The 23,093-nt window shown below is 44.6% G+C and overlaps 1 protein-coding gene across 1 annotated transcript in view; it reads left to right on the forward strand.

The window, feature by feature from the left end:
• The first annotated feature begins 11,161 nt into the window (after positions 1 to 11,161).
• Positions 11,162 to 23,093, forward strand: part of MTHFD1 (methylenetetrahydrofolate dehydrogenase, cyclohydrolase and formyltetrahydrofolate synthetase 1) — a 42,265-nt gene continuing 30,333 nt past the window's right edge. Inside the window, exons 1-4 of the mRNA XM_082485455.1 lie at positions 11,162 to 11,299; positions 19,797 to 19,881; positions 22,145 to 22,204; positions 22,913 to 22,966. Of these exons, the coding sequence (XP_082341581.1) occupies positions 11,259 to 11,299; positions 19,797 to 19,881; positions 22,145 to 22,204; positions 22,913 to 22,966 (240 nt within the window). The 5' untranslated portion in view covers positions 11,162 to 11,258. The remainder of the gene's footprint in view (positions 11,300 to 19,796; positions 19,882 to 22,144; positions 22,205 to 22,912; positions 22,967 to 23,093) is intronic.

Raw genomic sequence — 23,093 nt, forward strand, 5'->3', positions numbered from 1 at the left:
GGAGGTTTTGTATGAACCTGCGTACTACTGTTGACACACTCTAAGTTGGCCCGTCCAATTTTAAGCCCAAATTCATCTTGCAGTCAGGTTACAAGCCCAAGCTCAGAAGCACATGTTTATGTAATGGTGAGATTTGGGACAGGTAGAGGGAAAGCCTGAGCTCATCCAGATGCTCAGCACAGGCTCTGCCACATCTACACCATAGTGTGGTTTGACAGGACACCAGCTGCCCACCAGACTCTTCCATCCCCTACTTCCCAGGGGCTTCAACGCATGTCATATGGCTAATGGCAAGCAGACAAATTGGCCAGGCTCCTTCATCAAGCCCTCTGTTATAATATCATATAAATCTTCCTAGTCTAAACCCACATAATCTGTAAGAAGGGTACTGGTGGGAAACAGCCAGGACAAAAGCCAAGCTCCATATCCCAACTGCTTTTCCTGCTCACTGAGCAGCACTGGGGTAATTGAAAATGGCAAATGGCAGACTAAATGAAAGTGTTAGTGTATGCTTGGGTTTGTAAGCAATTTTAGCTAATAACATGAACGTTCTTCCCCTTGTAACAATCCTATTTAAATAAGATATAATAAACACTACACTACCAGAGCTACCAGCATCAGTTGTTACATTTAAAAGGTAACTGTGACACATATCACACAGGGTGCAGTAAGGTGCGGAAGTTGTAGCTGCTGAGATACAAGCTGAGGGCAATGTAGGTGTACACGCAGCTCCCCATGCCCAGACATGCCTGCAACCACACAGACCTGCGACCTCTCAGGATTCACACCCCTGTCTCACCCTACAGCTTCCCCATGTGCAGCAAGAGAATCTACATTCCCTACCACGTGGCAGTTTCATGTCGGCAGCCACACCAAGAGCTGTCTCCCTGAGAGGTTGCCCTCAGAGCCTGCCACTTCTTCCTTCCTCTCAGTGGCAGCCATGACACCCTCCTGTCCCCCTTGCCAGGCCCCACTGTTTCACCTCCAGAAACCATGTATCTTACTTCACTTCAGTTTTCTTGTAAGGTCTATCTGTGGAGAGACGTTGGTGTTAAACTACAGAAAGATCTGGTTTGTACAACTGGATCATGAGTGCCTGTGTCAGGGTATTCTCTTTCAGGCAAAGACAAGCCCACTTACAAAATGGCACCTGGAAGTGAAGGGGAAAGCTTCAGCAAGGCACCCTTGGCATCTAGCTAACGTTAACTGAAAAGGACACAGCAAGAGTAGAATTTGAAAGCACCCAAAATTTATCCTTTCCTGTGTTGCTAGCACCTTAGATTACTGGCAGATTTGTCAATTCAATTCCAGCATAGAGCCATTTTTTTTTTTAATTTATCGTTCTTTATCTGCAGCTGTGGGAGACACTGATGCCACATGAGAGAAGAGGCTGCTCCCAGGAGCGTGGAGATGGCGTTCCTCTGCTGCTGGTAATCCAGCCCTGCTGTACAGCAATAGCACAGTCACATATGCTGGGTTTAGAAGGCTTAACTCCGTTATTCTTGCAAATAGCAAGTTCTCTATATAAAATAAATCAAAATATTTCTTTTAATAAGGCCATTGATAGCACAATTTTTTAGAAAATCTAAGGTCTTGGCCTAGATGAGGATGGTGGCTTCTCTTTATAGAACAACAAAGTTTTACCCTTTTTACTCTTAAAAATGCCATTAATGTTGCTAATGTCAGTGACAATGAACAACATCAGACCTGAAGAGAAATCCACTGGTAAAGGGATGTAGGCATGCCTGACACAAAAACATTTCTGAACTAAGAGACACAGAAAAAACTTCACTGATTTCAACAGCACTTGGATCCAGCAAAGTTAGAATTGCTTGAAAGGAATTTGGGCCAAAACCATATTAAAAAGCCCTTTCCCAAACCAGAAAATGTTCCTACACAAACAACAAAACCACAACCGCCCCTGTCCCATCTGACATGTTCTGGGATACTCCTTTTCCCCCTGCAGAGCTGGGTACCTCCATGGAAAGCAGGAGACGGGACAGTACTGCAGCCACCCCTGGGAAGGTGAAATGTAAGCACAAACCACCCCGCAGCAGGGTCACAGGCAACCGAAGGGTGGTGTAGCAAAGGCCTCTGTCTTTCTCTCCATCCTCAAGGCCTTACACTCTGAATTCAAGGCCATTTCTGGGCACTTAGCATCACTGTGGATGCAGGCTGTGTGCTGCTTTCTGGTTAAGTTTTTCCAAGACTGAGTAAAGAAAAAGACATTTTCTTCAGAGTCCTAAGTCTCAGAATGCTTTGTGCATCCCTGCTGTATAGAAACACTACCTAGTAAGGACATTTCAAATTAAACTGCCATAAACTTGCCATCAATATGAATATTTCAACCAGGAAATGTCCTCTCATTAGAAAGAGTTAATAAGCAAATTTCAAAACAGGCTTATTTTTGTATGTCCTCATGCATTTTGTATACACTTCATTTTACATCTGCTTTAAAAGGCAAGTGTCATCCGAAAGTATCCCAAGAACTGGCACTTAGTGATTTTCCATAGGCTATTTCCTTCATAGTCAGGGTTCTCCTAGTTCCAGGAGGAAGTCTGTGTGTATACATGCTGTCATTGATATATATACGTTCATGTACATGGAGTTCAGACTCTTTTGATCACCAACACTAGGTAACAGATCGAAAGCATGAAATGAGGTGGAGAACCCAAGCAAGCCATTGTTCCTCCTCTCTGCCTGCATGTAAGCTGGTCATATCTGAACCTCTCTTCTCCATGGAACAGGTGAAGACAGTTGAATACCGATCAATATAAATGCTACAGAACTGTTACTCTCTTCTCTTTGAAATTCACTTATTTGTTTGCCAACGTGTCACTCTATTTCCCAAATAGTAAATACAATTTAAGACAATTCTTCAGGCTTTAGAAATCTCCCCTCATGTGAAGCTGTAACACTTCTCTGTCATGAGCACTCATGCTTGCGCTGCCTGAGTGAAGGGCACGTTCCTGAGTGAAGGATGCCATGTGTGCTGACTCAAAATCAGACTTTTTCAAAGAAAAAATCCAGGTTGCCATGAAGTCCTGTGTGAAAATGTTACTGCTTAGAATGTCAAGGCATCCCTCCTCAGATCCCAGGACAGCCGGGAAAGCAGCTTCTCAGCACTCCTCTGAAAGCCATACTGGCTGCCTGTAGTACAAAAGCTCCATCATCCCGTAACTTGTAACAATGATAGGAAATAAGAGGTACTGGGAATAAAAAACTGTCCACAAAGGGGAAATTTCTTTGCCCTATACACTGGATCCTTTCACAAAGCTCCAGGAATGCTACTGAATCCTCAAAGGAAAAGGGAAAGGAGACTCAGGCCCCAAACATGGCGGCAGCAGCTCAGACCATACTGCTTATTTTGTCCTATACTGACATCTCCCACATACGTGCATAGGGTCAGTGCCTACACTAGTGTCAATGTTATACTGCAGGAAAGGCCTTAGGGCCAAATCCTTTGTCTGCCTCCTTGACCTGGTGCTACAACATCCTCTTCGCTGATCCTGTATGACTAGCACTAGGCCTTAATCTCCTTCAGAACCCACCTGCTGGTCGTACACTGCTATGGCGGGCACAAAAAGCCAATAACATCACAGCTTGACACAGCTCCTCTTGGAAGGATTATTCATTTTCTTCTCCAGGCCTCCAGGCCATAAAGAGAAACCACAGGCCAGCAGATTTCCCCCTACTGAGCTCACCATATTCCTGTTCCACACCAAGTTTACAGGCTCTTAACCTTCCTGGGGCCCAAGCAAGCGACAGTCACCGTCTCTTCTCTAGGCTCAGTTTCTAAGCTCATGGTTTGCTCTGCCAAGCAGCAGGGCTCCAAAGCAAAACTACTCCCTGTGCAATCACAGCAACTGCACCAAGGTGCACAGGCTAGAGATGTCAAAATGTTTACCTTCAGAACGATGGCTGGAGGGGACCAGAAGGGACATTAATGTGCTGACACAGGCCATAGGACCAAACATTACACTGCCCTGCTGGATTATTTAAAGCTCTCGGAGATAGCAGCGAAGGAAGAAGGCACAGACTTTCTAATGAGATCTCAAGCTGGTTTATGAATCTGAAAGCTCAGAGACAGTTCACAGTAGTAGACATGAGCAAGCCTTGCTGTTCTTTTGAGGAATCTTTCTCCCAGAGATATGCAGGACAGACACTAGAGCTCTGCAGACTTGCAAGGTTAATTTACTGCTTTTCTTCTCTGATGCAGCTGAGCATGCGGGAACGGACACACTCCACAGCTTCAGGGCAAACATTAGCAATGTCTCTGAATCTGGTGCCTCCGCCAGGCTCTGCCTCATTGATAAACGGAGCAGTTCTTGTTTTAAATACCAGACAAATCACACAGCTCTTAGGCAAAAGGAAAAGGCAGAGATGTGATCACTCCGAAAACAAGCTGACAAACTTTTGGGATACAAACGTTTGTAATATAAGGCACATAAACTGGGAAATACATGCACATGTATATAGGCACATGTATAAATGAGTGTGGAACAAGCTTCCAGTAAGCTCACTTATGTTCGTACTGTTCAGAGTGAAAAAGAATGAGATACTTGAATAGTCTTGTCCATCACCACTTTTTAACTTCTTTCAAGCTGTGCTCACAAGAAGTTGAAACTCAGCTCCAAATACTTAGATTAGGAGACCTTCAAGGAAAGGAAAATCTTTTTGTTTCATATGTCTGTGTGCATGTGCTTGTATAAACAGCACATTGCACAAAGGTCTGCTTTTCCAGAACAGTTAAGTTTGGTCTCTTCCTCCTTCAATTCACTGTTCCTTTTTAATTACAAACAGCAGTCATCAAACATGGGCAATGGGGGATAAACATGGATTTTTATTTTTAATGCTAGGAAACTGAAGTCTAATTATTAATAATCCCAACAGAGAGATAATGAAGCACAGTGGGCAAATATATGCATATTTAAGAGACAGAAAAGAATATGCACATATCAAATAAGTGAAAAACCATTCACTACAGCATGTGAGGGTACCTTACCAATACTGTCTCCATTAAAAATAACCAACAGACTCACATGGCCAAGAGGTGTAACACAAAGGGGGAAGCACACAAAGCCCCTGTATGTTAAGAAAAATTGTGACATTCAATATATTACATATCATAAGGAAATGGCCTATGTCTCTCGTGAACCTTTCAGAACAGGAGGCATGGGGTTTTGAACCATTGTGTTTGTCCCTAACTTTGCCCTATTTCTCCCCCACTTCCCTTATCCCATTTGTCTTAGAGATTCTTTCAGCTGTAAATTGTTGGAGACCAGGAATATCATCTGTCTTCCTTACATATCTGCAGCTGGCCACCATTAGAGTTATGGCCCTGAGCTGGGACAACCTGTTGTCTGAGCTGGTACAGACAGTCCTATGATCTAGAGAAAGATGAACAGGTATTGGAATCAGAAATGCTATAAGCGAAAGCACATTGAAGGTACAACTTCTTAAGCTTGCTCCACATTATGAACTGTGTGCATACATCAATATCAAATGCTGCTCAGTGTTTCAAATGGGATATCAAGACATGCATAAAGACTGTATCATCCAAGTCTGAAGCACAAAACTCCATTTACCTGGGTTTATCCCCGAATACCCCACTTGCTGGAATTATGGTGTGTGGGAAAGCTGGTTTCATGCCCGTCTTGGACTTCCCCAACCACAGACTTCATAGGACCTGTTCAGCCTCCTCCTGTCTCTGCAGGACACTGCAAGAGCAGGATTTGCTTGGTTGAGAGAGCACCCTGTGAAGGTTCTTGCAGAGATGGCATAGCTGCACTCTTGCTCTGTCAGAGATTTCCTTCCTTGGGCTGGCAGAATTATCTGAGAGGCTGTGTGGATTAAACTACAATGGAAAGACTATCTTCTGGGCATCCTCCTACCTGCAGCCCTGAAACTCACCTTTCTCCCTGCCTACCTTTGCCTGTGTCAGTGTATGCAATTCCCTATAGTTAGAAAGGTGGAATTGGTATAAGGAGTATTTCTATTAAAAATTTTGGAAATGTATTTTTTCATAGTCTTCTAATGAAATTTAGCAGTTGGGAAAAAAGGAGGAAAGTCCTATGTAGCCACAAGCCATTAACTAAACATTATTATCCAAAGAGAATTAGGAGTCTGAAATGAAGAGCTAACCACAGCTCCATTTCTTGTGTTTATATTTTGCTTTAGGCAATCAATTAACCCTCTCTGTTACTTTATCTAGAAAATGCTGTACTATACTACAAGCTGAATCAGCTGGGATGCTGAATCAGGCTGTTGTTTATTGCATGAGTGCCACAACATGCTGTAAAAGTATTAGGAATGGTTATTACGTGAGAGAGTGGACTACTTAGAACATGGTTTCTTTGCTCTGAATTATCTCTTAATATTAAAGAGTCAGGACAACCTAGGACCCATATTTATCAAGCACTCTGGCACTGTTCCCAGTGGAATCCAGCATGACACAAAATTCTTCAAACTGTTAACAAGATATCTTTCTTCCGCAGGATCCCTAAGAGGTCAATAAGAAGTGCTGGAAGATTTCTGTGAGAAGGTAAGATGACGTAGCTAAAGGAAGTTAGCTAAAAGAGCAACAAGAGAAGCAGCCAATGGAAAACGCATTGAAGTATGTACAAACTTGCGTCACTGGCACAGTAACACAAGTGGAAATTTGGAGATTGCCCGAGCTGTCTTTAGAGTGACAGATAAACTGTGGTCAATACCAAACCCCTGCATGGCAGGCAAGTGAATGGCAAGCTTGAGCCAGCGGCCAGAAAAGCACTTCAGAGGCCAATTTGTTACTGCCACTCTGTTCTACACAACCAGCTTTACCTCCCTGCCAGAAAAAACTATGATAAAAGTACCCTTCACTTGCATTATAGAAAATCAGTTCATTGTAGTTAAAACTGCTCTTGGAAGTGATTAATCTGTCTGCCTTTGCACTGAAATGGATGAGGACCACTCCAAGTCCCCGTTCTGCAAGTTCAGGCATCAGACCAGGAACCCTGAGGAGAAAGCCAGAGAGCAAATACTGTCTTAGTCCAGGACAGCTACTTTTACAGTGACTGCCCAACAGCTAGCTGCATCACCAGCTTGGCGTGTATTTAAATGTGTCACTGTTACCCCATTACAAAATTTTGTTCTCCATCATGGTAGATAAGGTACATTCTTGAGTAACGTCATTCATTTAACCAATCCTGCTTTGTTCAGCGGGGCACCTCTAAGCTGGAAAGGTTCCCCATAAGTGTTTGAAGAATCAAAGTCTAATAATGTTTTTTTGGTGTGCTCCTGCAAACAGGCTTTCTCAAAATCTCTCTTCTGACAGAGGTTTATGAAGCTAATCTAAGTTTTCTGTTCCTCTTCCTTTACTGGAGACAATGTCCTATCATAACTGTCTCACTTAATGGGTGAAGCAAAGCCTAATGTTCTTCCCTAGTCTTCTTATTTGGGGTCAGTTTCTCATAACAAATGTAGCTTCTGGGGCCCCGTGCCATCAGAGGCATAGCTGTTAGCTCATCAGTAACATTGAAAGTCTTTCTGGCATGCACTTTGCAGCCTTCATGGCTTTTTTAAAGAACAAGCTCCATGACTTTTGACATGTTGGGTAAGAGGGGGTGGATGCAAAGGTAAACAATCAAACTGTGGGGGGGAGTTGCCAAAGCAAACCCAAGGATGCCTGGCAGGGAGGTGAGTGAGGCAGAACAACTGTTTTGGGGCAACAGAGCAGAGAGCTCTCTTACTCTGAGGCTTCAGCCCATCCTAAAGTAACTGGTTTTATCCTTTTTCATCCTAACAGCCATTCAAAAATAAGTCTGCTTTGGTACAAAACAGACTATACTCAGAGCTGTCTGTTCTTATCATGGCATTACTTTTTTTCTCATTCTTTTGCATTAATATAGTCAAAAGAATTGTACTACAAGCATAAAATATTGATCAGGTGCTATCAACTTTGAAAACATTTTCACAATGTTTGTTTCCTTTGCCACTGTGTTTCTCTGAGATTTTCTATACATGAACTTTTAACTTTTACTTTTTAACTGTGTTTCGGGGCTGGATTTGACTCTGAACTGAACTAAGCAGAAGAGTCTGTTCAACCATTTCTCATCACATAAAGGCTTTTCTGTTCCTTTCCGACCCCATTTCCAGTATTTCAACCTCAGGATAACAATTAAGAATAAATGTTAAAGAACATTTTCTTACATAAAGGCATGACACACAACTTCTGAGTAACAGCCTCAGCTTTAGTACTTGACTGCCACATGAGACACATTAGAAATACAAAAGAACTTCCAGCTATGACAAAAGGAGGTTACCTAGTCTGATTTTGTGGCATAAGCATTTAAAATTCATGAGTCTGTCCCTTCCCCAAAATAAAAATCTGGCTCTAAAATAATTAAACAATAAATTAAATTGTTTAGGGTTAATTTTACTTCCTTTACTATTTTTTTGACTATACAATAAATTTCTGAAAAGCACCAAGTGACATTAATGCTCACACACATACAAATCATGCAAGTTAGCAACTCTGGGGAGGAATCTACAGCTCCTGATAGCAATACCTTCTTCTGCTCACTCTGTGAATAAGGTCACCTGAATATTTTAAATAAGATGTCTTTCTTCTTTTTCTTTTCCTGCCTGATATTTTTACACTACAATCTTGAGTGTCAAATCTTTTTTTTTTTTTTGGCAAAAAGTTGGTTTTGTGAGCTTTTCCTGTCCTTAACTGAAAGAGTCTGTCTTCATTTTTTTTTTAAACACAGTTTCCCCCCCCCCCCCAGAGTTCATTCAGACCTCAGATAAAGGCAACAGAAGAAACAAATAAGGCACAGAATTTTAAGCAGCCTAGAAAAATCCCTTCTCTCAGTTAATTGTGTAATCTCAGTTTTGATTGTATAATACTGCAAGTGCCTGTTGGAGCATTCCAGGAAATACAGGGAATACATAAATAAAGAATAGAAAAATAAGTTCTTTCTAGCTTTTTCTATTTAGCATATAAAAGACCTAAAATGCAAAGTTTTCTGTCTTTTCTGATTCACTTTTAAAGAGAAATTTCTGACCTTTAATCCCACAATTACAACACATTGTTAACTTAAGGCAATGTAATCACTCAAGGTAGCAAGCTCTCCCCTCAATAGAAAAGCAGAAAAAAACAGAAAAGATGTCACTTGTTAGACTATGAAAGGAAACACAAAGAAGAAAAGCTTTATCCTCAGAGAAGTTTTGAACTATATGGTTTATATTCCCCTCCTAGAATACCCGAGAAGCAACAGTAAAGCTTCTGAGCTTCTGAAACAGAAGGGCCCATATATTTCCACCCTCACAGCTTTATACCCTAGGTGAAAGCTGCAAGGCCTGCATTTCTCCCTTCTCAAAATCTAACAGTTCCTCAAATCCCTTTGTGAACCAATTACATTATGGAGTAGCAGGACTGGATGCCTTCTCAGCAAACTCTTTGCAACAGGCACTGTATTTTTCCAAACCTATGCATTCTATCTAAAGCAAAAATCTTACATGAAAGCATTCCACACAGGCCTTTTAAGTCTCAAATTCCCAGCAAAAGCACTGCTGTTTAGCATCCAATCCCTATTCTCCATAGCTTGTTAATTTGCAGTAAGGCTATCCTGTTTCTTTGCTGTACTGCCACCACATGTGGCAGATGTCGCTAGGTCCCAAAACAGTGAGAGGAATACTGCTTTACTGCAGGCACAGGAATGCGCTACTACTCCCCAACAGCAACCTAACACTGTGAGTCCATCCCATCACCGATCCCAATTTGCCAGTTCCCCATTCCTAACCTTTTTATCACGGGTTTCTTGAATCATAGAATCATAGAATGGTTTAGGTTGGAAGGGACCTTGAAGATCATTGAGTTCCAACCCCCCTGCCATAGACAGGGACACCTCCCACTAGACCAAGTTGCCTAAGGCCACGTCCAGCCTGGCCTTGAACACATCCAGGGATGGGGCCTCAACAATCTCTCTGGGCAACGTGTTCCAGTGCCTTACCACCATCAAAGTGAAAAACTTCTTCCTAATGTTTAATCTGAACCTGCCCTCTTCCAGTTTAAAGCCATTCCCCCTTGTCCTATCATTACATGTCCTAGTAAAAAGTCCTTCCCCATGGAAGGTTCATGGACCTGTTCTCTAACCACGTGCTAGATATTAGCAGGGAACACTGATGAGTTCCTTAACTTCTCTGGGTCATGGTGTTATCTTGCCTGAGCAAGTCTGCTTCAGTGACATTTAACTACTTTTCCCATCTCCAGCTCTCGCTGGACCCTAATCACTTATTTGCCATATGTGTGAGAAAACCACCCAAAGCTGTGCAAGGTCCTAAAATGTCTGGTGCTGGCCTGCACAGTAAGAAAAAGGTTATATAAATAATAGCACACATGGAGGACTGCATGGGTCCCAAAAGCTGCCTGGCAGGAAACTACACCTTCATCAGTCCTAACAGGATTTACTTACTGCAAGTACATCCCTTAGAGGGAACCGTTGGGAACCTGTTTCTCACCCTTGGTGACTCCTATGACCTTTTGGCCACACTCCCGCCCACTTCTTCACTACCCTTTTTCTATGATGGCCAGCCAGCAGTTTGAAGAGCTTGAAATCCTGAAGAGTAGAAATTACTCTCAGCGCCAGCTCTCAAGAGTACCAAAGTACTACCCCCAGGGCATGAAACGCAGAACTTATTCTTACAGTGTTTTGCAATTTTCGCAAAGATACGACCAGGAATTCCATGTGCAGAGCCCCACCACCAGCAGACGGCCGCTGCCAGCCCCTCTGGACTGGCGGGCAGCGAGCAACCCACCACGGCGACACCTCAGCCCCCCGGCTCCGGAGGCAGCTTTCCCTCTCCCCTCCCAGCGCCTGCAGCCGATCCTTCCCGACCAGGCCCCTTCTCCGCAGAGCGGGGCGCCAGGAAAGGCCGGCGCCGGCCTCTCAGGCGTTTTGGCGGCCATTTCGCCGCGCCGCGCGGCCCGGCCCGGCTCAGCGGGCGCGCGCGAGGCGCCTCACGGCGGCGGGAGGGACAGGGGAGGAGACATGGCACCGGGGCCGCTGCGGTGGGAGCGGGAGAGCTCACAGCGGCCCTTCGGTGTCCCTCTCCTCCCTCCCGCGGGGCGGGGGCAGCGCTTGCGCGGTGGGGCCGGCGGCCGCCGAAAGTTTGGGGCCACGTGGGGCGCGGAGTAGGGCAGGGGTGGGGGTAACTCGTCCCGCAGACGCTCCGGGAGCCCCGCCGAGCTCGGCCGCTGCATCCCCGCCCTCGCCATGGCCCCCGCCGAGATCCTCAGCGGCAAGATAGTCTCCGCGTACGTACCCCTCGGGGGCCGCCCGCCCCCCCGCCCTTCCCGCCATGCGCCCGGCGCTGCCCAGGGCGGGAGTTTCCTCGGGCGGGGAGAGACCGTGGGGAGACGCGGGTGTTTTTCCCCTTCGGCATGGCCGCCATCGGAAAGGAGACCGGTTGCGGCTGGGGGGGATGCCCCGGGGGACCCAGCCCGGCTGGCCCGGGGAGTGGGGCTGCGGTGGCCTTTGCGCTGGCTCGGCCGTTGGAACGAAAGATACCCTAAAGCTTTTTCACTACGTTGCATTCAAAGCTCGCTTCTTCCTGGCTGGAAACTGAGAGTTATTAGATGAAGGTAGTATTAAAGATCTTCAGAAGAGCGTAAGGTGCAGTGACGGCTGCGTTGCCCCCCCCAGAAACCAGAGCGGTGGCTCTGCCTGGTTCTGGTTGGCAGCATCCCGCGTCAGCCCTGCAGGGCGGCGTGCGGTCGCTCAGCATCTCTGCGCCGAGACCTGTGCCCAGGCAGGGGTACAATGGCTAGCTGGCTTACCGGTTTTGTCTGTTAATGCGGTGGTCTCGGGATGCTTTACGAGCAGGAGTTGGGAACCAGTGCTTTAGGTGTGGTCTCTGTGTTCGTGTTGTACAGGCATTGCTCGTTCATTCCTTTTTAAAGCAAGAAAAATTAATCCATGTTTTGGATAACATGAAGATGCATGTCCATAGGTGGCCTGCCCAAGCTATTTTGAAAGATTTGGCAGACCCTAAAGGAAAAGGCTTTCTTGTGCTTTTCAGCTTTTACTTAGCTGGCAAGCCCTGAGTATAGGTGGGCCTGTGTTGTGTCTTCTAGTTTGTTCATTTTTCCTGCTGCTAATATACATACACATCTGGTAAGAAAGCTAAATAAATTTCCCTAACCCTAGGAAAATGCAGTGTTTAGCAAAGGGTAATGTTTCCATTACATTCTGTGCAAACCCAGTTTGGTTAGGTAGGTTCGTTGGGTACCTCCTGTCTATAACCAGGGAATTCAGACAAAAAATGTACATTTGAAATGGTCTAAAGTAATCTCTGAAAAGTTGTTAGACCCAGTCTTAAGTATTGCTATGTACAACACATCTATCTCTAACTGATAGTGGAGCATTTTTTAAAAGTAGGCCTTAAGTGTCTTGAATCTGAATATACATGATGAAAGGCTGCTTGCATATTTGTTGCCTTAGTCATCTGCCTGTTGCAGGTTTCCTTTTTCTGCCATAGAAACTGCCCCTGAAGTGTAGTAGGTCCTTTCAAGCTACATGTTACTGCAATTTTAGAGTGACTAGGAATCTGAGAATATGATAGCTTGAGTACAGTGAGTATGTTTTGGAGGTATTCAGAGCATTCCCCTTAAAACTTCTTGCTTCCTTTACAGTGGATATTGCATTGCTTACTTTCTTTAAATTTATAGATACAGTGGTGAATTTTTTCATTTCTGTTTGTTTTCTGTATTATAGTAGCATCTCTTTTCAGAGATGAGGACCTTTGATGTTGCGCAAATACCTGGGAAGAGACATAAGCTTTTAATAGACAACGTACAGGAGAAAGGTTTGCTTGGTTTCCAGCACAGCTCTGAGGAGTTTGGCTGAAGCTTGTCTTCCAAAGGCATCAAATTTTGACCTGAAGGCAACGTAAAATGGAAAAATAATTAAAGCTGTACAGCTGTCCTCCTCCAGTTCCTTTGTTTCTGCTGTATTTATGTCCAGTGCAGTAAAAAACATCATGTGCTCTATAGGAATGGGCCTTACGTAGTTCTGCTTTTTCCTAGTGTAGTTACTTGAAGGAGTTATGAGGAAATGGGCTATCTGCCCTGCAGATACCTGTGCCTTTCTTCCAGATGCTCTAGAGAAGCGCTGGTCCAGAGGATTCTCCTTTTTCAGAGTCCACCCCCAGGCCAAGAGTCTTGCAGCAGCACCAGAAGCGATAGGGATGTGTTTTTTCTAAGAATTCTCAACCGAATTATCTGTTTTAGAAAGGGAGTGTTTCTGACTTCACATCAACTGCAAAGTCTTTTCAGATACTATCTTTTAGGGGGCGTGTTTTGTTACTTTGTCCTTTAATCAGAAAAGTGTTTGTTTATAAATCAGTCAAATATTAACAAATATTACTCGATATAGTGATGATTGGGCTAAACTTATAACTGAACGTAACAGTGCAGTAAAGACAACTCTTCAGCTTTTTCAGACTGGGCCTCAAAAGTTTTTTGGAGTTCCTGTTAAAACTCCAGCTAAATCTATCCTGCAGTGAAAAAATTCCCCTGTGAAATTTAATTTCTGAGATCCTACCCAGAATGTTTCAGGCATGCACTGAAGGGTACCACACCGCAGATGTGCTAAGTTGAAGTGAACTGTATGGCTGCGGGACAGGTGACAGTTGGCTGCGGGACAAGTGACAGTTGGCTGCGGGACAGGACTCAGAGGGTTGTGATCAGCGGCACAGAGTCTAGTTGGAGGCCTGTAACCAGTGGTGTCCCCCAGGGGTCAATACTTGGTCCTATTTTGTTTAATATATTCATTAATGACCTGGATGAGGGGACAGAGTGTATCCTCAGCAAGTTTGCTGATGATACCAAACTGGGTGGGGTGGCTGACACCCCAGAGGGCTGTGCTGCCATCCAGCGTGACCTGGACAGGCTGGAGAGCTGGGCAGAGAAGAACCTAATGAGGTTCAACAAAACCAAGTGCAAGGTCCTGCACCTGGGGAGGAAGAATGCTAGGCACCAGTACAGGTTAGGGGCTGACCTGCTGGGAGATAGCTTGGAGGAGAAGGATCTGGGGGTCGTGGTAGACAGTAAATTATCCATGGCCCAGCAATGTGCCCTTGTCGCCAAAAAGGCCAATGGAATCCTGGGCTGCATAGGGAAGAGTGTGGCCAGTAGGTCGAGGGAGGTCATTCTCCCCCTCTACTCGGCACTGGTGAGGCCACAACTGGAATACTGTGTCCAGTTTTGGGCTCCCCAGTTCAAGAGGGACAGGGAACTGCTGGAGCGAGTCCAGCGAAGGGCAACTAAGATGATTAAGGGCTTGGAGCACCTCCCTTATGAGGAAAGGCTGAGAGAGCTGGGACTCTTTAGCCTGGAGAAGAGAAGGCTGAGGGGAGACCTTATTATGGCGTACAAGTATCTAAAGGGTGGGTTGAAGAAGGATGGAGCCAGGCTCTTTTCATTGGTTCCAAGTGACAGGACGAGGGGCAATGGGCACAAGTTAGAACACAGGAAGTTCCGTTCAAATACACGGAAACAGTTCTTTACGGTGAGGGTGACAGAGCACTGGAACAGGCTGCCCAGGGAGGTTGTGGAGTCCCCTTCCCTGGAGATTTTCAAGACCCGCCTGGATGCAGTCCTGAGTAATGTGCTCTAGGCAATCCTGCTTTAGCAGGAGAGTTGGACTAGATGATCTCTAGAGGTCCCTTCCAACTCTGATAATTCTGTGATTCTGTGATTCTGTGATTCTGTCCAGTGCTGCTCAGTGCCACAGAGCAGCCCCAAATAGGAGCAAGAACCCCTTGTGTTAGGTGCTGCACAGACACAGAATTTAAACATGGGACCCTGCTCCAAAGAGCTTACAGGCTAGGAGAAAACACTATCCGATGGACTGTAGGGCCACAGGGCTGTCATCTGTGCACATCAGCACCAGGTTACATGGGAAGGAGGAGTTATAAGGGAAAGAACATGTAGCGGACTGCCACATCCCCTTTGTGGAAAGAAGAAAATCGTGATACCACTCTTTGTGAAGACAGACCATTGTCAATATGGCCTAGAGTATTGTCTGCTGTGCTTGCAGCCCCACAAATGTGGATTGAGTCCTTATCTATTTCTCTTACATTGTCCTCTGATGAAATCACTTAATAGTTGGGTGTTGTATGTGGTATCTGTTTTGGGATGCAGATCTGATTGGTGTGATTGGTGTTGCAGCATGGGAAGCTGGTCATGACAGTTCATGGTATCATAACTCATGTTTGGGGCAAACTCTTCTGTGTAAGCTTTAAAGACTCAGCTTTGTGTGAAACTCAACTTTGTTGTTCTGTTGGCAGCCAGCCAGATTTGAGAAGTTCCTTAAATGCTGTTTATCCCATCCCCTACAGATGATGCTTCTTCAGCTCAGCCATTTTGTGGCCCTCCTTGGATTAGAATTCTGGACATGATGAAAAAGTGTCTAAAGAAGCAAAAGCACCTTCGTGTATTTATTTGGCCTGAAGAGTGCTTATGCAAGTATTTGAGCTGACACAACCAAAGGAGTGGTTAAAAACCTTGGAGTGTGGAAGTGGTAGAAAGTAGCAGGCACTTCTAGGAGATGATGACGGTGTGCCAGGATCATGCAGTGGTGGAGCATGAGACAAGAGGGCAGAAGACTTGTGAACTGTTTCCAGCTCCGTTGTCTAAATGGTGTCTTCCCTCAACTGGAGCCATCTGTTGAATTACCAACAGCGTTCAGATAGACTTTCCCAAGGCATTTCCCATCCCAGTGCCACTGGGACAGCCAACCTGTGACTCTCCCCGGGAGAGACTCTTCTCTGTCTTGTCTTTGGGGTATGCTTTGTGTTGGATGTTAGGATGATTTGTGGTGTGCTTGCTCGCAGCCGCTTCACAGTATTTGAAGATAATGCAGTTGTCCTGCTAGCTAGGACATGGTGCCATGGTGGTTTGAAGAAGGGGAACCTTGCCTTTCCACACTGCAGTTTGTTTGTCATGGGGACAACAGAAAGTGAGCAGTGGCAGTGCTGCAGGCTGTAAGGAGGAATGGCTATAGGGACAACAGCTTTAACCAAGATAGTACAGGACCTGCAGAGGACCATCAGCTGTGTATGGCCATTTCTGAAGGGCTGCAGCAAGAGCATTTCTGATGTATGTTTCTGAAACCTTTGGGCAATCTGTAATCCAGACAGTAAGGCCAAACCCTCCACTTTGGGGGGCAGGCCTCTTCCAGAGCGTCACTGTCTCTGAGGAGGTACTTGCCAGGTCATAAGTTTGGCATTATTCACATGGACCCTGGACCCTATTACTCATGAAAGGGACAGAAACACAGCCTGGTGTCACCTTCGGTATGGTGATGTGTGTCCTCACCGCCCAAGCCATTGTGTGTACGTAATCCTGTGTGGAGGGTGGGTGTCTGCCTGAGGAAGCACAGACATGGCAGCTGTGCTTCTCTTTTCATGTACAGTAGAGCTGAAGAAGTGTGATTTGTCCTCTGTTATTTTGGGAAATTCACTTGATGAATTTAAATTCAGCTTACTGTTGCAGTCTACAGAAAGAAAGGCTAACAAGTTCTTTAATCTTTGGAGCTGCCTTTTGCACTGTATGCTTAGAGCCATGTGCTGTCCTTAACCTGTGTGGACCCTGGACCCTTGTCTGCAGTGTGAGTTTGTTTGTGAAAGAGTGTGTTGGCACAGGAGGGGCACTTAGCGTCAGGGGGAAGGCTTTTGGAGAAACAGCCATGTAGAATTGCAAATTTATGTTTGAAGACTTAAAAGCATTTTCATACAGCTAGTAAAAAATGTTGGTTTATCAATATCAACTTTTATCTTTGTGAATGCCTGAAGTCCACAATAGAATTTTGCAAACTGTATCACCAAATAGCTGCTGGCTTGCAAAGATTATTTTGTGATTTATTTGTTAAAACAAGGACTTTTTTTTTTTTCCTTGATTTTCTGTCAAACCTTTGCACCTATGGCTTTTGTGGTAATTAGAGAGCCGTGGTACTTAACACTAGGTGGCTGTCTAGCAAGTGATTTCTCAATTCAAGGCTCCTAAAGCAAATCAGCACTGGCAGCACCACTTTGTGTGTTTGTGCATGTTACCTTTCTTTAGTAGCTGAAGGGGAAGTGAGCTAGTGCCTAATTACAGAAAATGACAGCAATATAATATGTGAACAGTCACGGCTGCTGGAGATGAAAGCACAGCCCTGCCTCACAGAGGACCTAGGAAAACTAGACCCTTGAGTGGGCTTGTTTCTTCCCCACTGAGAAGACTGGATTAAAAGTAAAACCCAGACATGAGACCCTTTCCAGTTAACTGTCCCTTATGAGGGCTTTACTGGGTCATAAATTATGATATATTTCATGTTTGTTTGCATTTGGTTTTGTTTGCAGGTCACAAACCAGTGCTGTGCCTTCCTTACTGGAACACCGGTGGCTGTTCTCAGAACTAGCTCCCTCACAGACCTGGCCCACAGCACACGCACTAGGTTTCTGATGCTCCTTGAGATTGCTGCATTGTTGTTCTGGGCTGCTTGTGAGCTTGGGCCCTGTTGTGTCTGCAGCTGTAGATTTGGTGCCTTCTCTAAGGGCTTGCAGCTGGAGTGTAGGGAGAGGCAGCTGGTGATTTTGCTACCCAGAAGATGAATTTTTGTCACTCCAGTGTGAAGAATTGCTAGGACAAGGCTTTCTATGACACTGTTTTCTGAATTCATCAGCCAGTCTTAGAGTCAAATCTTTTATGGAGGTGATAGCTAAAGGAAACCTAGGAACCACTACTTCTTAAGAAAGGTTGAGAACAACCTCTTTGACCAAAGCTTGTTAAGAGACTTTGAACAGCTTGGCCAGACACAAACACCTATAAATACTCTGAACCTGCTCCTCAGGTGCAGCAGAGCTCTAACTGTGTGATTCGGGATGCAGCAAGAGAGGTGGTGCATGGTTTGGGACAGAGCAGGAGGTTGTGCGATTCCCTCAAGATAGGACTTATAACTGCCTCAGGACTGCTTCTGGCTGGGCCAGCTGCAACTGTCCCCTGAGATCAGTGCTGCTGGGTTGGAGCAGAGCCATGTGCTGCTCCCATTTCCCTTTCTCCTTGCCTCTGGCATTTCTGATTTGGAGCTCACAGCTGCAGGGTAGAGTTGGCTTCACTGGCTATCTGTCATCCAGAAATTTCCCTGTATGGCAGGAATCACAGCCTCCCAGCTGGCGTCATTTACTTACTCCATCCCCATACCTGTGCTGTTCACGTTTTTAATGGACTGGTACCAACAGCACCTCTTCCAGTCTGGGAAGTCTGGTTCCATTTGGGAAGTAGCAGACCTTGTGATACTGATTTGAGGGTAGATGAGCACAAGACGACCATCTGTATTTTAAACGGTAGGGTGTTTGGAGCAGGGTAGATTTGCTAAGCATGATGGTAGTGCCTTATCTCTTTGGAGAATAGTAGTTGGGATGCAGGCTGGAGATCATGTGGAGGAAGACAGACTTGTCAAGCCTCTAGGGTGTTGTGAGGTTTGCTTACCTGGCTTTTGCCTCTGAGTGAGTATCTCCTACATTTGCGGTGAAGGGCCACAGCTTCCTTCCAGCACTGTGAGCCTATCAGATGGGAACACTAGTCAGTTCTCTCTGAATCCCAAATGCCTCTGATGAGGAAATGAGCACTGGTGCTGGCTCTGCACCCAGGCTTTTGACAGAATTTCAAATTCGAAAGAGCATGTTGGGCCTGGCACCAGGACCTCTTCCTCACCACCTTCCCTGGTGAAGGATCATGCATATGGGGCCGGAGAGTGGTTGAGAAATTACAAGAGGAGTGCAAGGCTGGGAAGGGTGGTGATAGTGGCTTTTGAGCTGTCTGTTGCTAATTTATCACTGATGGGTATCCATTTTTTCTAAAACATTGCATAGCAAACTGGGTGTGAGTTGACATCTTAGCTAGAGTAACTAACTAATAAGTGAATCCTCTCATGCTTCCATTTCAAAGTTGTGTTTTAATAATTGTACCCTTTAACTTTTCTTTGCCGAAGAGTTGAATTGAGCTGTGTACCAGGTTTTAGCTAGTTTTCCTCACTGCTTTGCCTGTCCACCTCCCATCTCCTTCCTGCTCCCATGGAAAAATCTTTGCTTTGTTTGGAAGCCCTTGGGCTGGGGGCATTTTCTCGAATGCATGTTGTCAAGCACAGAAGCAGACTGGAGGCAGGAAGGTGGGCGTAGGACTTCAGCCTACTCAGCCTGGGTTAGGCCAAGCAAGCAGGAAATAGAGACACATCGTATTGAACAACCGTAGAAAAGGTGTATCTTTGGGTACCTCCTGTTTGTTTAGCTATTTTCCAGAGTTCTACCATTGTAGATTCATCATCCTTTACCAGGACAGCATGTATGACAGCATTGACTGGTGCCCGTGGAAGACAGGTAGATTTGGTATGGTATATGTGGAAGGAGGATTTGCTTTGGAGTAGGGAGTTTGAAGTCCCAGGAATTCCCATGCCAAATTCTGAACTTTGGTTTTTTACTGTTGTATCTTATGAGAACGTGAAGATGAGTGCCAAGAAGCACAGTGTGGACTTAAAAAAAAAATTAAGTAAGTTTGAATTAAACTTCTTAAGTGTCTTAGTGGTTTATGGACATTAATCTTATTTGGAGATTGCTGGAACTTGTGACCTCAAGGCATAAGTACATGTTTGCCAGTCTGCCCATCTGTGGCCTTTTCAACTCCTGACTTAGCACTGTATGAGAATTCAGCCCCCTGGTTAACTTCTACCTTGTTTTTTTTGTTTGTTTGTTTGTTTGTTTTCTCTCTTCAGACAAGTGAGAGAGAGACTAAAGAAGCAAGTTGTTGAGATGAAAGAGAAATTTCCAGGCTTCAGACCAGGACTCGCAATTTTGCAGGTATTGTTTAATGACAACTACAGGAAGTCTGTGTTGCTTTGCAATGGTAAGTGCACAGCTGATTGAACTCTTATCAAAGCTGCCTTGCAATGGTAACGTTATATAAGGAACGGAAGAGCGGAGTTCTCTGTGGGATGGTAACACAGTTCTGTGATATCTTTTCTCCAAGTACTGGGGCCCAGAAACATTTTTGGGTTTTGAGGGTTGGTCTGGTTTTGGTTTTTTTCATCAGACCCTTGCAGTTCTCTGGGCATTATATTTGTGAAACAGTGAAAGTAGGCTTCTTGCCTATTACGAGGAAGCAGTGCTTGTAGACTCTATTCCAAGTCTATGTATTTGTGCCAGCCCCAAAGCCTGTCAGCTTTCAGAGATGTGCTTGAAGCAGAAATTTCAGAAATTTCAGAAATTTGAAATGGGGTGTTTATTAAGGAATTTGGTCTGCTGTTACATCAGAACATGAAGAGAGAAGGGGGGCGGGGGGGGGAAAACCAACACCTAAAACCACCTTTGGCCAAGAGACTTTGAGCAGAATTAAGGTGATTTTTTTCCTCACAGCTATAAAAAATGGAAACTCATTGTGCTTAGATCAGAAGGTGACTAGCAGTAGCAAGTGTCATGTAACAGGAAGGAACTGTGTGGCCACAAAGGATTGATGGACAGTCAGTGGCTGCTTAAATAAGTGGTTTCTGTCCTTATTCAGTATTTTGGACTTCTGAAAAGCTCTTGGTGCCTGTCTCTGGATTCCAGTGTTAAGACCACTATAGAACACAAAGACCATGCTCCTCTTCAGTGCCAGGAGCAAATTTGTTTGTGGTTTGTTTTTTTCCTGGTTTTCTTTTCCATAAGCTTTAAGAAGGCCTTCTCCACAGAAGGTGTTCTTCAGGTGTTTAGAAGGAAGGAGGAAGGTCTTTTATATAAAATTTAGTAAGAGGTGCTTTGATGGAAGTCGCTGAACTGCTGACCTTGTAAACTGTCTTCAAAAATAGATGTCTTGTAGTGTTACTGGATTATTGTTTTTTCGGTTGGACTGTGTTCTCTTCAATCCTGGGTTGTCTCAGAGTCCTTTACAACCTGTTTGGTCTTTGGCTTTCTGACACCGTTGTAAGCTACCAAACAGTCTGGGCTTGGAGTTCATCTCCTAATACTGATGTTCTCGGCTGTCTGTTTTTCAGTTAAGTCAGGACAATTAGCTGTTTCTCATGTGTAGCACCCCACACAATATGTACTGTTTTGTTAGGAGGTATCTGGTGTCCTCTGAGCAAAAAGAATAAGTTAATTAATCTTTATTTTTTGTCCTGTAGTCAGGAATGTCCTCTTTTGCACAATATATGTGATCTGTTTGCAGACATCTCCTGATGCCTACTTTCTTCCTTCTTTTCTTCCCTGTATGAAGCTTACCTTTCCCTAAACCCAGCAGTCTTTAAAGGGGAGACAGCCCCTTTGTTTAACCCTAGGGAAGAAGAACCAGTGTATGCTGGCTGATTGGGCAATGCAAGCACCCCAGCAGCTTGTGATCTGTGTGAGAACCAGGGATAGTTACCAAGTATCAGGGAATGGCAAGAATTTGCTTATCAGCTTTTCCTTATTTGTCCCTCATTTTCTTATGGTTACAAGGAGTGTTACCTTTAACAAAACATACTGGATGTTGCAAGCAGTCTTCCGAAATGCAACTGGACTGTAATCACCCAATACTGCCAAAAACTTACAAGCATTTGTTCCACTTGCTGCTTTCCCTTTGTGCCTCACTTTGTTCTTGTTTGTTGGTTTTTCTTCAGCAGGAAAATTCTCAAGATACAAAACAGCAGCAGCAGAAGTCTCTCCATCAAGGCACATACATATACGTGCATAAAATTAAAGATTCCTGGGTGTCAAAGAGGCCTAGCTTTTCTGAAAGCCTTAACCAGATAATTGGATGTTATTAGCACCTGCTGATCATGTTAATTAGCTAGAGATATAACCTTCTCAGATGAGATGGCAGGCAGTATTTTTTGCTTTGGAGAGCACCGTGTTTCTAAGGTTTTTCAACAGGTGTAAATACTGTTTATGCAGGAGATTAGACAACTTGTGTTTAGCTGCCTCTTACTCAAAAGAACACTTCCCTGTTAGCTCCAGCTACTTATAGCAAGTAGCAGAGTTTTACAGTTATTCAAGAATACCTCTGTCTCCTTGGCGTAGCTCAAAGGAAGCTAAGGGTTAAGCCTACCTCAGCCTGTGACTGGGTCTGTATTCTGCAGTTGTGACTCAACTGTCTTTTCATCCTTAGGTTGGAAATCGGGATGATTCGAACCTCTACATTAATATGAAGCTGAAGGCTGCTGCTGAGGTAATGCCCAAAATTGTAATCCTTCTTTTTATCTTCCTACAGGAGGTCAAATGTGAATATGAAAAAAAACAGATGCAAATCAAATAGTTTTGTCTAAGCTTTACCTGTATTGGGGAAACAAATGCTGGCCTGAATTCCTTGTTACAAGGAAGTAGTATAGGTGTGTAACCTGACATTTGGCCAAGTGGGGTACTCCGGTAACAGCAGCCAACAGTGCGTTGGTGCTACTTTGTGTGTGATATCTCCTAGATTAGATGCATCTGAAGTGCTGATGCTCTGTCTTTCCTGACCTGTGGCCGTGCACTTATCTTCCCTGAATGTCTTGTACCTGCAGTTGCGTTGCATCTGGCACCAACTGGTACACTACATGCTACTGCGGCGCTGGGAACATGGATGAGTCCCCGTTTCCCTAGGTGATAGCTGGCATTTTCTCTGATGGCATTTCAAGGCAGTATGCTGTCAAGCAAAGATGACGTTGTTCATGTCAAAAGCTGTAAAGGACAGTTGAAGTATGGACTAATCTAAGTAGGCAAAGCACTGATCTTTCGTTGATGGTATTTCCAAATAATAGGACTGTAGCCACAGGAACAGGAGATAGACCTGGGAAGTGTGTCAGAATGTATGGCTGGGTTGGACTGAGAGAATAGCCAGATCAATCTCCAATGTCAATTCAGAAATGAGATAATTTGTTGGTATTCTCATTTGCAGATTGGGATCAGTGCCAATCACATAAAACTGCCAAACACAGCAACAGAAGCTGACGTAAGTAATACAGCCAATAATGAAAAAATACATTATTTGGGGTTTGAGCTCAAGAGATGAACGTATATTTTCCCTCTTATTTTATAAAAAAAGACTGCTTACCCACAAGATATTAACTCGTGAAAAA

This window comes from Vanellus vanellus (assembly GCF_965231255.1).
Source record: "Vanellus vanellus genome assembly, chromosome: 6".
In the NCBI taxonomy this organism is placed as follows: Eukaryota; Metazoa; Chordata; class Aves; order Charadriiformes; family Charadriidae; genus Vanellus; species Vanellus vanellus.